The 16,724-nt window shown below is 44.6% G+C and overlaps 1 protein-coding gene across 11 annotated transcripts in view; it reads right to left on the bottom strand.

Annotated features, from left to right (window-relative positions):
- The window catches only part of agrn (agrin), a 269,273-nt gene that overhangs the window by 3,141 nt on the left and 249,408 nt on the right, over window positions 1-16,724 (bottom strand). For 7 of the 11 annotated variants that reach the window (XM_090184407.1, XM_090184408.1, XM_090184411.1 and 4 more), the window contains 9 exons: window positions 14,990-15,154; window positions 13,395-13,506; window positions 9,561-9,677; window positions 8,493-8,676; window positions 8,053-8,140; window positions 6,989-7,012; window positions 5,072-5,104; window positions 2,007-2,231; window positions 902-1,005 (listed from right to left, as the gene is read on the bottom strand). In XM_090184407.1, coding sequence (XP_090040533.1) covers window positions 902-1,005; window positions 2,007-2,231; window positions 5,072-5,104; window positions 6,989-7,012; window positions 8,053-8,140; window positions 8,493-8,676; window positions 9,561-9,677; window positions 13,395-13,506; window positions 14,990-15,154 — 1,052 coding nt within the window. The remainder of the gene's footprint in view (window positions 1-901; window positions 1,006-2,006; window positions 2,232-5,071; window positions 5,105-6,988; window positions 7,013-8,052; window positions 8,141-8,492; window positions 8,677-9,560; window positions 9,678-13,394; window positions 13,507-14,989; window positions 15,155-16,724) is intronic. The other 4 variants (XM_036988114.2, XM_036988111.2, XM_090184406.1 and 1 more) reach the window with 1 other exon arrangement.

Here is a 16,724-nt window from a genome sequence, read left to right as displayed (position 1 = left end):
TCGTTTAATCCGCTGCGCCGCGAGTTTGCCTCTCCGTCGAGCTCTTTCCCACCTTCCCTCTCTTCTCTCTGTCCCCTCTAATCGGATTGCGTGCCTCTGAATCGGGGATCGACAGGGCTAATTTCATGCGAGTTACAGATGAATTAATGATGAGCGGTGAAAGAGGGGGATTTAAGAGAGCAGCCGCTTGATGTACGGCCTGCTGAAAGGATAATGTATTCTAGCCGCGGGGTGTGCTCAGCACCTGTTTGGAGCCACAGCAGTGCACTTGTGTGCTGTGTCATTAGCGTGTGCCTGTGAGTTTGTGTGTGTGTGTGTGTGAGTGAGTGAGTGAGAGAGATAGTGTGTGTATGTGTGTCATGGCTCTCCTCGCTCAAACATACACCTTCCCACCACACTGCACGACCACATGCATTTGAAAGTCGTTTTTTCCCTATTTCCTCAGAACGTTCCATCTAGACACAGCGGGTGCTCTCTCGGAAGCCATTTCTCTGAGCGAAGTTCAGGGCCAAATTGTACTCAAAAAGACAACGGGACGACTTTAGTCGTTTCAAATTCCCGAGAGCGGAGAACCTTTGAGTTTAGTCAGACCGTTTAATACACCTGAATAGAGAGGGACAATCATCTGTGTCACATTTCAGACCAATTCTTTGCATGCCCAGTGAGCTCTCCATCATCCATTACATTCCTCATTTCTGCCACACTTTAACATCGCTATTCCATGTTCTATACACTGTCAGAGGAATGCTGGAAGTGCTCTGGTAAGCATTTCCTCACTAAAAAAAAACATTTTATTGTCTGACCTCTTTGATATATTCAGAACCAGACCAGAGGAGTGTGTCTGTGTTTCTGTCTGTCTGCGTGTGTAAACCCCAACACGCAAGCTCGTTAGTGGACCTACCCAACCAGAGGGCTCCGTCTGTGTCCAGCTGAGTGGCTGCCAGGGGCGACGACCCTGTGACCGCTGCCTCGTTGCCCACCTGGAGAGAGCCGTCCCTAAGTGCTCTAAGAGAGGGGGAGGACGAGGAAGATGGAGAAAGAGAGGTAGAGGGAGGGGAGTGAGAGAGAAGGGGGAGGTAGAGCGAGAGAGGGGATAGATATAGGCAGGGGGAGAGAAACAGGAGATAGGGGGAGAACATTTGTTTACAGCCTGTCTGCTACATCATTTTAAATTCCACTTCAACTGGCATGTAGCAGACATCAAGACTTCAATGAGAGTAATCAAGTCTTCACTGCTCTGATGATTGTGTGCTTAGCAGTTGATTGAGGGTATGGGAGAGAGAAATCCATCCCAAATGGCACCCTATTCCCTATAAAAGTTTTGACCAGAAAAGTAGTGTACTTTATAGTGAATAGGGTGCCATTTCAGACACAGACAGTCACTTAGCAGTCTGTCAATTACAGAGACCAACTTCCATGGATTCAAAGGAATCAAATCTCCACTATGTGGTAAGTAAGCAGTTACGTCATGGGACGATGCGGGTAGGCAGCACTCAGTGTGTTTCTAGCAGAAGAGATGTCAGACAAAGTAATAACATTCATAACACATGACCTCAGACTTAAAGGAAAAATGAATATTTGGGACGGTATTATCAGTGGACTAATGAAAATTTAAAAATATATATATTTTGAGAGGATTTTTCTTTTAAATGCTGTGGCATTAAAGCTAACCAAAAGCTAGCTTGTCGGTTTGCTTACAAGCAGACTGAAATTGAAGGCGAATATGAAAACCATACACTCTGTATGCTGTGTATGGTTTGTAACACTCTGTAACTTTTCACAAACTTTGTTCCACTCTTTGGTCCTTTTCTATAACTCAATTATTACTAACATGAATATTCATTTAGGGGTGAACCACAGAACTTACACTTAAGTCAAATGTTCACTTTTCAAGTCAAGTGTGGATTTGACCCTAATACAACATTTTACCAATACAGGCTATCCTACACTTCAACAACAACAACGTTCATGAGTAAACCACGCGGTCATGTTCGACACCGTCTTACCTGCTGGCCTTGATGTGGATCCAGCGGTTGGTGTTGATGCGGACCGTCGAGCGCAGCACCACAGGCTTGGAGCCCAGGTCGTAGGTCATCTGCACACGGCCGTCCACCACCGCCAGGGCGATGTAGTCAGATCGCTCCACGCCCTTACCACTCCACAGCACCAGGCCCTGAGTGGCCTCGGTCTTAATGCTCAGTTCAAACTTGTTCACCAGCAGGGCTTTCTCACTGCGGGGGAGGGGGAGGACAGTTACAATGATTTATGTTAGTGAAGTGAAGAGGACGTTAGGTGATCGTGACATTTGCACGTTTGCATACTGGCTGAGGTGACTCAGGGTTGATAGTGACAGGGTGCATCCAAAATGATAGTGGCCGGTGATGGCTCTGTCCTGAAACACTACTGGCATCCTAATTCCTTGTCTAGATTCCTTCATGACTATTGATCTGAAAGCACTTGCCAGGGTCATGGTGGGAAACCTCTAAGGTTCTTTAACCTGCCGCTGCCTATGGGGCAGAGGAGACGATGACAGTGAAAGGAAGATTAGGTAAAGACTATATTGGATCAGCTATGATGTTTTCCCTTCACTCTGGGTATTTCCAGCTCTCTTTCCCTCTCTTTCTCTCTCTCTCTCTCTCTCTCTCTCTCTCCTGGGATAACTGTGCAGTAGCTCTCCTCTCTTCTTCCTGTGAGGTGGTGGTTGTTGTGGGGAGGGGGGAGGGGGGGGGGCAGGATGCAGGGGGGGTTGGAGCTAGCTGTCTGAAGTGCTGTTTGATCATAGTCTCTGGACTGCCAGTGCTACGGGGGAGTCAGGGATCTGGGGACAGGGGTGGAGACCTGGGGACATCCTGGCTTGTCCTATGGAGGAGTGCTCTGTGTCACTGTCACAGCTGTGTCTGCTCTGGGAGAGTGGGGCCGCTGCTCAAAGCCTGACTGGAGCTGGGGTGGTTTGCACACACACACACGTTCATGCACTCGCTCACACACACACACGTTCATGCACTCGCTCACACACACAGGAACACATTCATGCACGCGTGCCCACACACACACACACACACACACACACACACACACACACACACACACACACACACACACACACACACAGCTCCATTTGGTACAGACCTCAAACACAAACACTCCTGAAGGGATGCTATTTTTAAAAATAGCTCCTTTGTTCTCCACTGTTCCCCCTGTGTGTGTGTGTGTGTGTCACCAATCGGTATCGCTGTAATGTATTGTGATGCCGACTAGGCTCAACTACTTTCACAGTTTTCAAAAGGATCTTAAACAAAAAACGGAGACAAACACAGGCAAAGCACACAGAGGATAGAGAGCACACAACACAGAACATAATGACACGGGAACACAAGACACAGATCACACGAGACAGACATGACACGTACACGAAACGAGTCAGCACAGCAAACAGACAGAGAGGCTCATGGGAGCACAGGGGGTTATACACAGGACATGAGGAGAGGTAAAGAGAAAATGACAGCAGACTACGTCTAAATCGATCCACTTTAAATAAAGTTGGATTTGATTATGTCATCAGGCCAAAAACGAGGCTACTGCCAATGAGCTAACAGGAGTGAAGAGATTGGACTGATTGTTTAATTAATGTTTCTAATTTGGTTTCTGCTCAGGTATGGCCAACAGGGGTTTGACACATGTACAGTATTCGACCCAGCAGAGAGGAAGGAGTGCAAAGTAGAATTGGATGCGTCTCTTAATACACCGCAACCACATTTGGGTTTAAGACTTCCAAGGGAAACCGTTCCATTCTAAAAAAAAAAATCACTGGAGCACAAACAAAACAGAGTGACTAATGAATTAATGGTCATAGAAACCCACTGGACACAAACGGTCAGTAGAAAAAAACGCATACAATATTTGGACTCCTTTCCCTAGGTCTAACCTTCACAGTACCCAGGGGCCCCAAATAAATCATAAGCTGTGTCCGAAATGGCACCCTATTCCCTATATAGTGCACTACTTTTGAACAGAGCCCTATATGGACCGTGGTCAAAAGTAGTGCACTATAAAGGGCGGCAGGTAGCCTCGTGGTTAGAGCGTTGGACCAGTAACCGAAAGGATGCGAATCCCTGAGCTGACCAGGTAAAAAATCTGTCATTCTGCCCCTGAACAAGGCAGTTAACCCACTGTTCCTAGGCTGTCATTGTAAAGAATTTGTTCTTAACTGACTTGCCTAGTTAAATAAAATAAAGGAAATCTTTTCTGGCAAAGCCATAGTGTTACACATCAAACTTCTATGGCAATAGCCTAGGGACATGGTTCAATAAAACCTCAGCAGGATGGATTGTCAGGAATAATAAGGCCACGGTCATCAAAATAAGGATATACTATACTAGACTTATTATGCGTTGGACCCTGCAGGGACAAAGTTTGAAATTAATTAAGGATAGCATGTGAAACAAGGCAGGTATTTTAAATGCTATCAAGGTGGTTTATTTACTGGATTAATAATGCGTATTTTATTCCTCATTGATTGAAGTAAATCAAAATAAAAGGGCTCAGAATGCTATGCACCCCATCACCTCTAGATGGCAGTAGTAAATAGAGCATTGCTAGGCTTCTACGGAGAACATTGTATAGCGAGGCTGGATGCTGTTTTGGCTGCTAGTGCTGTAGATTATTGGTACCACTGAGCTACTCTGTCTTAATAGACCCTGGGTGCCATTGCAACAGCTAATGGGGATCCAGAATAACAAATAAATAAGTAGGGCCATAGAATACTGTCTCTATAAGTGGCCCAGTTTATAGAGTAGCGTGGCCCTCCAATGCTTTCTCTATGGGGCGCAGTGTACAGATTAGTGTGGCCCTTTAACACTTCTCTCTATGGGGGCCCAGAGTATTGAATAGTGTGGCTCTCCAATACTGTTTCTATGGGTAATTCTCCACTACTGTTTATTTGGGCTGTGAGAGGTTAGGTTGCAGCCTGCGGGTGGTTGTGTCAGGTGGGTGGGGATGGGTGGGGAGGCAGCATGCTAGCGGTTGGTTGGACAGCGCTGGTTACAGGCTCCAGGCTGCAGGGGACACTCACCTTTGCTCTGACGGGTTCTCCAGTGACTCTGGACTTTAAGGGAGCAGGGGAGAGAATGTAAGGGCATGCGATAAGCGCAAGAAAGGGGGGCGAGAAGAGGACCCATGAGGACCCTTACAGGGTGACGCATCGTCACCCCAGCATAGAGAGGAGCTTCGTAGACAAGGAGACGTGGCGAACTGAGCAAGATATTTGCTCGAGAGCTGGGAAAGCAGGACCATTCTAGCATACTGCTTAAAATGCATGCCCAATGCATTACTACATTCCAAGTAATATGGTAGTATGGATATACTACGAAGTACTAGGAGCTTTACTGTGATCAGAGATACAGTACTGCAGATCCATTGCGATCACGGTTCAGAAGCAACAGCAACATAATGAGGTCCTCAGAGGAGGATGACCACACCACCACTCAGACTCTAAGTCAATGCCCAAGACGTGTCTTAAGGGGAGTGGTTGGGCAACAATGTAATGATTTTTAAAATAATTTGGCTGCAAAACCAATTTCCCCTTAGGGATAATAACATTTTCCACTACTACTACTATTACTGAATCCGATGACAGTGTCGTGTGTGTGTGTGTGTGTAGCCTTCTTGAGTGAAGGAAGCACCAAATTAGAAACATTGGGTAATCAACAAAAATGGGGTCAAATATCGTATTACCAGAGAGGAGCCCTATATCATTGGTTGCTCCAATAATGATGCGTGAGAGAATCGACCCAAGGTTTCAAAAGAGGAGGCATCAGCCAATGAAGACTGATCTTGGCTGCTGTAAATAGTAACAGCAACATTAGCCCAGGGTGACAGTGGTGGTCTGTGTGTTGTAATCACGTTGTAATAACGTTCCTCTGAGGAATTCATTCATTCATTTGTTAATTCACTCATTAATCCCTGTTCCAACACCAGATAATGTTGAATCGATGCCACTCGCTCGGAGAGAGAGTGCCGGCAAGCTCTGGTTTGGCCTAGATTGGCCGCTAATCGCACCCTTCACCCTTACAGGAAGTGACAACTAATAAAGCTCTGGCCAGTCCAGCTGGAAGGACCACGATCATCGCCCTAACGGATATCGATGCCCTCTCGGCCTCAATTTGAGGTCTTTCTTTGAAATCATTTTTCAAAGAAGAAATAACTCCTTGATTAACACGACAGTCGTCCTTCTCCGCCGCCGCCGACGACTCAATAATTATTCCTAATTACAGTTGGAAATTGGATTAAGCGGAAATGACAGGGGCTTGAATCTGTATATCGAATTATCTGGTGAATCTGCTTGGCATAAATCAACCTAAATCCAACTTCCCTGCTTTCTGTTGTTCTTTCAGGAGGTTACTTACCAAGCTAAGAACAGCGAAGAGGAAACTAATAACAAACTAAAATCAAATTGTTACCCAAGAGGAGTCAGTTAAAGAATCGATGCGGGACTGAGGAAGGGGAAACATGTTGGTCCATAATCTTGCAGTTAAGAAGGGGTCTCGTTCATTTCAACATGACAGTTAATACCATCCAATATAAGGTGCGTGGATACATTTCTGGTCGTGGCGAATGTAGTTACAACCATGCATACAGTATAGCACCTGCTTTCTGTGGATTCATGCAGTCATGCGTTCATTTAGACTGGAGTGTGATGAGGAATTTGGAATGAGAAAAAACAAATCTAATCCAATTATGGGCATGGAGTTTGAAGGTAAAATCCTGTAGGCCTATTTAAATATTATACACATGATAGCGATCTGCATAGAGGAAGGTGATGAAGATGACATAGACGGAACATAAAGATATTATCTGTCACTTTGTGTTAACTATCGTAATGTATTAGTCTGGCTTTGTATTAGTTAGGTTAGTCTGGCTTTGTATTAGTTAGGTTAGTCTGGCTTTGACTAAACCTGGGAATGTTGGGGACTCATTTGAGCGTACTTACTCCGGAATCTCATTGGTCAGTTGGCTTGAGTGCAGCAGAAGGACAGACAAGGAACACTCATTTGAGACGGACAGACAAGAGACAGAAGAAGACAGACGGACAGATGGACTGCAGCACAGACATCTGACAGCCTTAACGAGGACAACAGACAGGGGATAAAGACAGATCTTAAAATTCTCTCTCACGATGCGCCCTGTGTGCGCGCGTGCATGCACATGTGCTCCGTGTGTGTGTGCTCATAAGACCACAAATTAACTGTCGGTTTCTCCCATTTTCACGCCTTGGAATGTTGTGCGAACACTTGTGAAGGATCTGGATGGGCAGCCTTATGTTCCATGTCTTTTCAGGTTCCTCATCACAAACATTTCATGCGTGCCAACCTGCAGGCGGGTGTGCCAGCATGGAAGATGTGGAAGGATGGTAGAGGACCAAATGTATAAGTGGCCGCCTGGAAGGCAGGAAACATTTTTCTCTTCCACACCCAGTATAGAAACCATTTACACCTACAGCATCCGGCTATTCCTGTTTAGGCTGGTGTGTCTTTAAAAATTGCCACAGACACTTTAGGACTGCTAATTTGAAGGACACAGTCACACATACTGTAAGTCTAAAAGAAGATTAAATTGAACCCCATTTTAACAAAAGCCTATGAGGATGCCATGCTGGTATAGTATGACATGGTGTGTGTGTGTGTGTGTGTGTATATAAGTGTGTGTCGGCTCAGTCCGCCTCGGCGCACAGAGGGCGAGGGGGGTGCTCGGGGCGATGCCGTAATTGTTCGCCGTGCCGCTAATTACCGAAATTCAGTCAAAACCAGAGACAGTGCAGGGGAAGTGGTTGAACTATTAGCTAACGCCCGGTTCACTACGGAGCCTCTAATGGGCCTGGGATAATCAACCCTGTCACCACCACTTACTGCAGTGGAATATGAATGGGGAGGCCATTAGCCATTTCGCAACTTCCGGTTAGTGTTAACATCGGAGGCAATTTCGCTCAACCCAATTAGCACTAGCATCGGAGGCCATTAGCATTAGAATTGATGGACAAGATGGCCTCTACTTTACCTCTTGGTGACGGCGTTGTGGTACTCAATGAATGTCCGGCCGTCAAAGGCGATGGACTCCGTTTCCCCGGCGGACTTCTCGAAGATGGCTGCGAGGAAGAGGACAAGGAGGAAGACGAACATTGAACATGATCACATGAATCAATAGGAAAACATGGCTCCTTTAAGTAGAGTCAGGCAATGGTGATGGGATGAGCGTTCATGCACTTATGGTTTGAAGTGACAGTAGGGCATACGGCCAAGGTTAATGGGAATGGTGAAGTGTATGTGTGTGTAGTATGCACGTGTGTGTGTAGCATGTATGTCTGTCTGTGTGCGTACATGTGAAAATGATAAAACAGAGGGGAAACTCTAACCTTCAAGAGGGGGACACTAAGACTAGCATGACGTCGATATTACTGACAAAACGTTGCATTGAGTTCAGGATCGTTGTTCGCTTACTGTTCTGACAGTGTGTGCCTGTGAAGCCGAGGAGGCACACACACTCATAGCTCTCCAGCAGGGGGTTGCAGCGACCCCCGTTGTGGCAGGGCTCACGGCTGCAGGAGTGGCCCTCGAACATGGCCACGTCACTGGAGTGCAGCGCGTTCTCCTGCCGGAGGATGGGCGTGCCCATCAGGGTGATCTGACCAGGGAGAATAGAGAGGGAGGGGACTTAGACCTGTCATAGTGCACTGTGTAGCCTTGATTTACCTCAGGTCCCAGGTCTGAATCAGTCCTTGATTAGAAGGAAACAGTGAAAAGCAGCAGGGCTATGGCCCTCGAGGACTGTAATTAAATAGCCATGACAAGTCGATGCAGCATACATACTGCATACAACACATTACACATTTCAACTCCCCTCGTCTCAAACTCGAGACACATGAATAACGACTTTACTTTACAAGTCACTTACTAATTAATTCAGCAAATAACTGCTAAAACATACTTTTAGACTGAGCTTTGATTAACTTGGTGCTTTCAAAGGAAAGTTTTCTAAGAGAAAGAGCTAATGACACGTTGACGCTAGCTAGCATTAAGTAACATCCTGCCTTTGTTGGAAGGCCATTTTTGGCACTCAAAGACGAGCCTTTTGCTGCGGAGGAGAACAAACAAGCTGGAAAGTTGTCAGGGAAAAGATCTGAGCTGAGAAACATGGAGGGACAAATGTGTTCTATTCTATTATTAGTACAGTAAGCCAAAAGAAAAGCAGCCACCGTCAGCACTGATAAACTAGCTGACCTTTGACCTTACAATGGTCACTGTAAAGGTCTGCCATCAAGTGTAGGCAGCTGATGTTCTTGTCCATCACTAAATTGTGTTCAAATATAGCTATCCATGTATGTATAAGGTAGAATCAAAATTGTGTCACAGTTAAATGATGTCAAATACCTATTTTACATTTTCAAAAATGTAATCGATAGTTGTTGATCATTTACAGAACTGATAGAAACCTTTGCCAAACCTTCTGAACAGTGTGTGTGGCTAAACATATCTGCTGAGGATTGTGTGTGGGGACAGGACACCCACCTTCTGAATGGTCCCCTTGAAGCCATCTTTGAGCGAGGCGGCCCTTGCTAGCCGGCTGAAATCAGGAGCACCACCCACAAACAGAGACTCCTTCAGGTTGAGAGCGGTGTGTTGGTTCTGGAGAGAGACAATGGGTTAGAACCCTATATAACAGGGTCTAGAAATCTTCTAGAACCATACCAGAGACCAAAACTCTAATAATAGGCACTAGAAACCTATAGCAGGTACAATGGAGGCTGCTGAGGGGAGGACGGCTCATAGTAATGGCTGGAACGGAGCGAATGGAATGATATCAAACACATGTGTTTGATGTTGTTGATACCTTTCCACCTATTCTGCTCCAGCCATTGCCACGTGCCCGTCCTCCCCAATTAAGGTGCCACCAACCTCCTGTGAACAGGGACTAGAAAGACACCTGACCAACACAAATGAGACCCGTTTTCAGTTTTTTGTTAATTTTTGTTTAGCCATAGCACGAGACTAATAACAGTGAAAAAGATGTCTCCTTTTAAAGATATATCTATCTACATAGTGCAAGGCTATAAAGTGCACTTCTTGTTTTCATCCTCTCCTCCTAATCAGGGAATGACTCAGACATGGGACACCAGGCAGGTCAGTGCAATTAACTACCAGGTAGAAACTAAAACCAGAAGTGATTCGGCCCTCCAGGACCGGAATTAAACAGCCTTGATATAGTGCAGGGCAATTCGCTATAACTAGACTACTTCCTTTTCCACATCAATAAACTTGATATATTACGAAACATAATTGATTTATGCGCCACTCTCCGAACAGTCAATTATTCGTTATCTAGTACAAAACACAAGAAAAGGGCTACAAAGAGAGTCGCCTGGTGCGGCTGGAGAGACGGCATGGAAAGTTTTTTTTAAATGAAAGTCTCTCTAATGAATGGCTGATTATACCGGCGACCTTTCCGGCACCGAGCGAGCCGCAGCCTTTAATTGGCCGTTCATTTGTGCAGCAGACGATCATGAAATCAGGCCCTTGCTCCATCCAGAAAGGTGCAGGAGAGCTGCCTCCAATTACGACAGTATTCCTTCTGCGCAGGAAGTACAGGCCCACTCTTAGGGAGGAATTACGGATCTTTATGTTTATGTAGGGCAGTAATTGCCAGAGGGAAAAGCCGAGGTAATTGGTGGAAAAATAATGAAAGTGGCCAAGTAAACATGGGTTATGTGTGAAGAGAGCTGGCATGGGGTCCTGCTTTTATTTGAGATGGGAGCTGGAGGGTGGAAGGTATAGGCCAGTGGGGCTTTGCTGTGTGGTGCGCCTGGAGTGAGCTCTGACAGAAAGGAAGACCCGGGCCAAGACCTCCAGCCCAGTCGAGTGGGTCACCTGTGGCTGCCTCCGGGATAACAAAGTGCCGAAATGGGCCCGTTTTCCTATAATCCCTAACACTAGCTAAAGGGGATGCACAAGTGAAGAGTAACAGTTGGGATCAACTCTATTTTGATTCAGGATTAAAGTTGACATGCGATTCTCCCCGTTATAATGTAAACAACTTGAAGCATTTTAAAAATGGATATATAAATCCAATCCATTAATAATGAGTTTTATAATAATATATAATAAACATGGTTTCTATCCATTTGAATGGTCATATTGGATTCTGAATAGGAGTGAATTGGACGCTGCTAACAGGCCAGTGTAATAGAATGGACGTTGTCAGAGCTGTCGTGTGCGGTTATGAGTGAACGAGTGAGTGAGTGAGTGACTTTATGATATGGAGAGTTTTGTTTCTCTTTCACAAAAGAAAGTACATGACAAAAGAACAGCCCGGCTTGGCTTGGCACCCCACTCTCTCTTTACTTTATTCTCGCTCCTCTTCTCGCTCTCGGCTGCTACACGGCGCAGGAGAGAAATCCCCGCCCACGAGAGACTAATGAACACGTTTCATTGTTGCGAGGAACAATGGCGGTCAGAAAGATAACCGACTCCCCTCCTCCCTCCCTCCGCCTACGCAGCAGATGGACTGAGGTGAAAGCCAAACCGAGTTCTTTAACAAATGTCTCTACTTCAGTACTGTGTATGAAATGGTAGCACTAAATACAGACCCTTTCCCCCTGTCAGTTCTATCGTCTAATAACTGTCATATGGTGGCGCATGGGAATGAGAAGTGGAGAAATGAAATTGAAGCTGAAAGGGGAGGAATGAAATATGTCTAAGGTGGATGGGACTTATTACCTTCCGTGATTTCTTAGTTTCCAGACAGCACACAGTAAGAGAAAAGGAGGGAAAAAAGGTTATCAGAAGAGAGAGCGAACAACGGATGTCGGTGTGCGGAGAGTCATGCAACACACACACACATCGAACCAACATAAAACCACACAACACAAACTGTGAAGCCCGAAGGTCAGAAGGCTGCCACGCAAAATAAATGAAAAAGAGAAATTGACCTTAATAAGGAAGTTGCAGCTGGATCTAGAACCACTGTGGCTCAGACAGAATTCAGATCCACCATAAGCCACTGCAGACAGTGTTTTTTCTGTTTGTGTGAGAAAGCATGCAAAAATGTTCTGTTGAAAGATATCCTGCAATACTGAAACTACCATCCCAGGTATAATTACTTTTCGTAAGATATCTATATCAAAGACGCTCTCCGAGTGCAGCGGGACACCCTGGCTCCCCTCGTCATTGTAAACGCAGGAGTAGGAGAGAATTAGCTGCCAGCAAAATCCTGCATGGAGCCTCTTCGCATTGAGCTCCTCCATCACCAACCTTCGCTCACCCCCCCCCTCTCTCTTTTCCCTTCTCCCTGTTCTACTCTTTTAATATGATTTTCTGCCCATGTTGCTGGAGTGAAACATAATTACCATACAAAGAACAGGAAGAAAAAAAGAAGAGCGAAAAGGAGACAGCAGAGCATCTTGCATGAGGCGTCTTTGGAGTTGACATGCGTGCGGGTGTACATGTTTCTAATCACAAATTACACTGTTTAATATAATTGGATGACTTGCGGACACATCCAGCTATTAGATTTCTCTCACTTAGGCCCATGTATCTGGTTTATTGCTTGGGTATCATTATTTATTTTCTCCGTCTTTCCCATCTATATACAGCATCTCCAAAGAACGCTATTGAAGGTCTTTGCTTCACTCGGAGCTCAAAGGTATCAGTTAAGTCATACTAACGGGTGTATACCACTCGGGCCATAGAGGTTATGTTTCGTGAATGGAACAAATAGGAACAAGATTGTACTACTGTTTAGACATTTCAGCAGAGTCGAATTTGGCAGATAAAAAGGATTTTTTTAAAAAAGGGAGGAGTCATTTCCAGATAAGAGACAACCTGTCAAACGTGCCCTCTACGTCTCGAGCAAACTATTTCTCACCTCGACGAGCTGTCAGAAGACAGTGGAATGTGTTTTCACACACAACCCCGGTAGTGTGTATGCCCGTCCTCAACTAGGGAAATGTTTTTGCCGAGTCAGCTCTGGTGTATCATCAACAGTGAACTCTGGGAGTATACAGTGCATTAAGTTGAACGCATCCTTTGATAAGGGCATATCACAGGAGGCTGCCGAGGGGAGGATGGCTCATAAAAATGGCTGCAATGGAGCAAATGGAATGGCATCAAACAGTGGAATGGTTTCCATGTGTTTGATGTATTTGATACCATTCCACTAATTCCACTCCAGCCATTACCACGGACGGGCCCATCCTCCCCAGTAGCGCAGGCTAAGCACAAGCAAAGGCTGCATATTGCCTTGTATGATAGCATACTCATAGCCGGTTTGCCTTGCATGCTAATAGCTAGGCTAATCATAAAGACGTCTGATAAGCCTAGCATGCTAACTCTCTCTGTCCGTCTCACCGGCGACTCTCCTCTGACTGGGTCCTTTCCGTTGATGTTAATCTCTCCCTTTCGATTGGCCCGCTCCAGGTTCACTGTGTTCCACACGCCCATCTTGATCTTATCTTTACTCCTGCATGAGAGGAACACACACAAACGAGTCAAGAGGTTAGGGACGTCTCAAAACAACACACACAAGTACAATCTAAAATCAAAAGAGACCAAAATAACCCGGCTAACAAGGAGTCCAGACTATGTTCTACAGTCAGTATGGGGTTCAAAAGTCATTATAGGGTTCTGGACTAGAGTTGCAGCTGGTTTCTTTACTAGTCACTATGGGGTTCTAAACTAGAGTAACCATGGGGCTCTAGATTAGTCGCTATGCAATTTTAAAGTTGAGTACTATGGGATTCTAGATGAGAGTCACTATGGGGTTCTAAACTAGAGTAACCATGGGGCTCTAGATTAGTCGCTATGCAATTTTAAAGTTGAGTACTATGGGATTCTAGATGAGAGTCACTATGGGGTTCTAAACTAGAGTAACCATGGGGCTCTAGATTAGTCGCTATGCAATTTTAAAGTTGAGTACTATGGGATTCTAGATGAGAGTCACTATGGGGTTCTAAACTAGAGTAACCATGGGGCTCTAGATTAGTCGCTATGCAATTTTAAAGTTGAGTACTATGGGATTCTAGATGAGAGTCACTATGGGGTTCTAAACTAGAGTAACCATGGGGCTCTAGATTAGTCGCTATGCAATTTTAAAGTTGAGTACTATGGGATTCTAGATGAGAGTCACTATGGGGTTCTAAACTAGAGTAACCATGGGGCTCTAGATTAGTCGCTATGCAATTTTAAAGTTGAGTACTATGGGATTCTAGATGAGAGTCACTATGGGGTTCTAAACTAGAGTAACCATGGGGCTCTAGATTAGTCGCTATGCAATTTTAAAGTTGAGTACTATGGGATTCTAGATGAGAGTCACTATGGGGTTCTAAACTAGAGTAACCATGGGGCTCTAGATTAGTCGCTATGCAATTTTAAAGTTGAGTACTATGGGATTCTAGATGAGAGTCACTATGGGGTTCTAAACTAGAGTAACCATGGGGCTCTAGATTAGTCGCTATGCAATTTTAAAGTTGAGTACTATGGGATTCTAGATGAGAGTCACTATGGGGTTCTAAACTAGAGTAACCATGGGGCTCTAGATTAGTCGCTATGCAATTTTAAAGTTGAGTACTATGGGATTCTAGATGAGAGTCACTATGGGGTTCTAAACTAGAGTAACCATGGGGCTCTAGATTAGTCGCTATGCAATTTTAAAGTTGAGTACTATGGGATTCTAGATGAGAGTCACTATGGGGTTCTAAACTAGAGTAACCATGGGGCTCTAGATTAGTCGCTATGCAATTTTAAAGTTGAGTACTATGGGATTCTAGATGAGAGTCACTATGGGGTTCTAAACTAGAGTAACCATGGGGCTCTAGATTAGTCGCTATGCAATTTTAAAGTTGAGTACTATGGGATTCTAGATGAGAGTCACTATGGGGTTCTAGAGTAAAATCACTGTGGGGTTCTAGACTAGAGTCACTATGGGGTTCGAGTGCGGTGCCCACCTGATGACAGCGGGGCCCTTGCCCAGGTCATAGCGGAACTCCAGGATGCCGTCGTTGAGGGAGAGGGAGATGAAGTCACCTTTGCCGTCCGTCTTCTGGCCGCTGTAGAAGATCATGCCGTTGGAGTCATTGGCCATGAGCACCACTGTCATGCTGACCTTTTGGCTGCAGACAAAACACAAACAACAATGGTAAACAACCAGGCAAAGACAAAACACAAACATCACGAGTAAACAAACGCCAGGCAAAAGACAAATGGAAAGCAAATACCGGCACTGAACGGAGGCCAGACTTGGTATTAGCCACTGGTCTACGGTGCTTGTCTGTCTTTCAGTTGTTCTGTCTGTCTATCTGACCTTTTCATAATGTGACACGACCGTGCCTTCAGAAAGTATTCACACCCCTTCTTCTTCTTCCACATTTTATTGTGTTACAGCTTGAATTCAAAACGGATTGTAAAAAAAAGTATAATAATCTTACCCATCTACACAGAATACCCCATAATGACAAAGTGAAAACTTGTTTTTAGAAATTTCTGCAAATGCCGAAAAATCTAATTTCCATAAGTATTCACGCCCGAGTCACTACATGTTAGAATCAGCTTTGGCATCGATTACACCTGTGAGTCTTTCGTGGTAAGTCTAAGAGCTTTACACATCCTAGATTGTACAATATTTGCCTATTATTATTTAAGTATTTGTGCTGTCAAATTGGTTGTTGATCATTGCTAGACAACCATTTTCAATTCTTGACAGATTTTCAAGCAGACTTCAGGCAAAACTGTAACTCGGCTACTCAGGAACATTCACTGTGCTCTTTATAAGCAACTCCAGTGTAGATTTGGTCTTGTGTTTTAGGTTATTTTCCTGCTGAAAGGTGAATTAATCTCCCAGTGTCTGGCGGAAAGCAGACTGAACCAGGTTTTCTTCTAGGATTTTGCCTGTGCTTAGTTCCATTCCGTTTCTTTTATATCCTGAAAAACTCCCCAGTCCTTAACGATTACAAGCATACTCATAACATGATGCAGCCACCACTATTATTGAAAATATGGAGAGTGGTACTTAGTAATGTGTTGTATTGGATTTGCCATAAAAACATAACACTTTGTATTCTGGACAAATTTGTTTTTTTTGCAGTTTTACTTTAGTACTTTGTTGCAAAGAGGATGTATGTTTTGGAATATTTGTATTCTGTACAGTCTTCCTTCTTTTCCCTCTGTTAATCAGGTAAGTATTACGGAGAAACTACAATGTTGTTGAACCATCCTCAGTTTTCTCCTATTACAGCCATTTAAAACTCTGTAACTGTTTTAAAGACACCATTTCCTTCCTTTATGTCAACTGAGTTAAGAAGGACGCCTGTATCTTTGTAGTGACTGGATGTATTGATACATCATCCAAAGTGTAATTAATAACTTCACCATGCTCAAAGGGATATTCAGTGCCTGCTTTTTTTTACCCATCTACCAGGTGCCCTTCTTGCGAGGCATTGGGAAACCACCCTGGTCTTTGTGGTTGAATCTGTGTTTGAAATTCACTGCTCGACTGAGGGACCTCAGATAAGTCTATGTGTGTGGTATAGAGACGAGGTAATCCTTCAAAAATCATATTAAACACTATTATTGCACAAAGAGTGAGTCCATTCATCTTATTGTGTGACTTGTTAAGCCATTTTTTACTCCTGAACTTATTGCCATGGACTCCAGCCACCCTAGTCATAGACTGTTCTCTCTGCT

Source organism: Oncorhynchus mykiss, chromosome 9 (genome assembly GCF_057628025.1).
Source record: "Oncorhynchus mykiss isolate SJ-2025 chromosome 9, ASM5762802v1, whole genome shotgun sequence".
NCBI lineage: Eukaryota > Metazoa > Chordata > Actinopteri > Salmoniformes > Salmonidae > Oncorhynchus > Oncorhynchus mykiss.
This window is presented reverse-complemented; position numbering and strand designations above follow the sequence as displayed.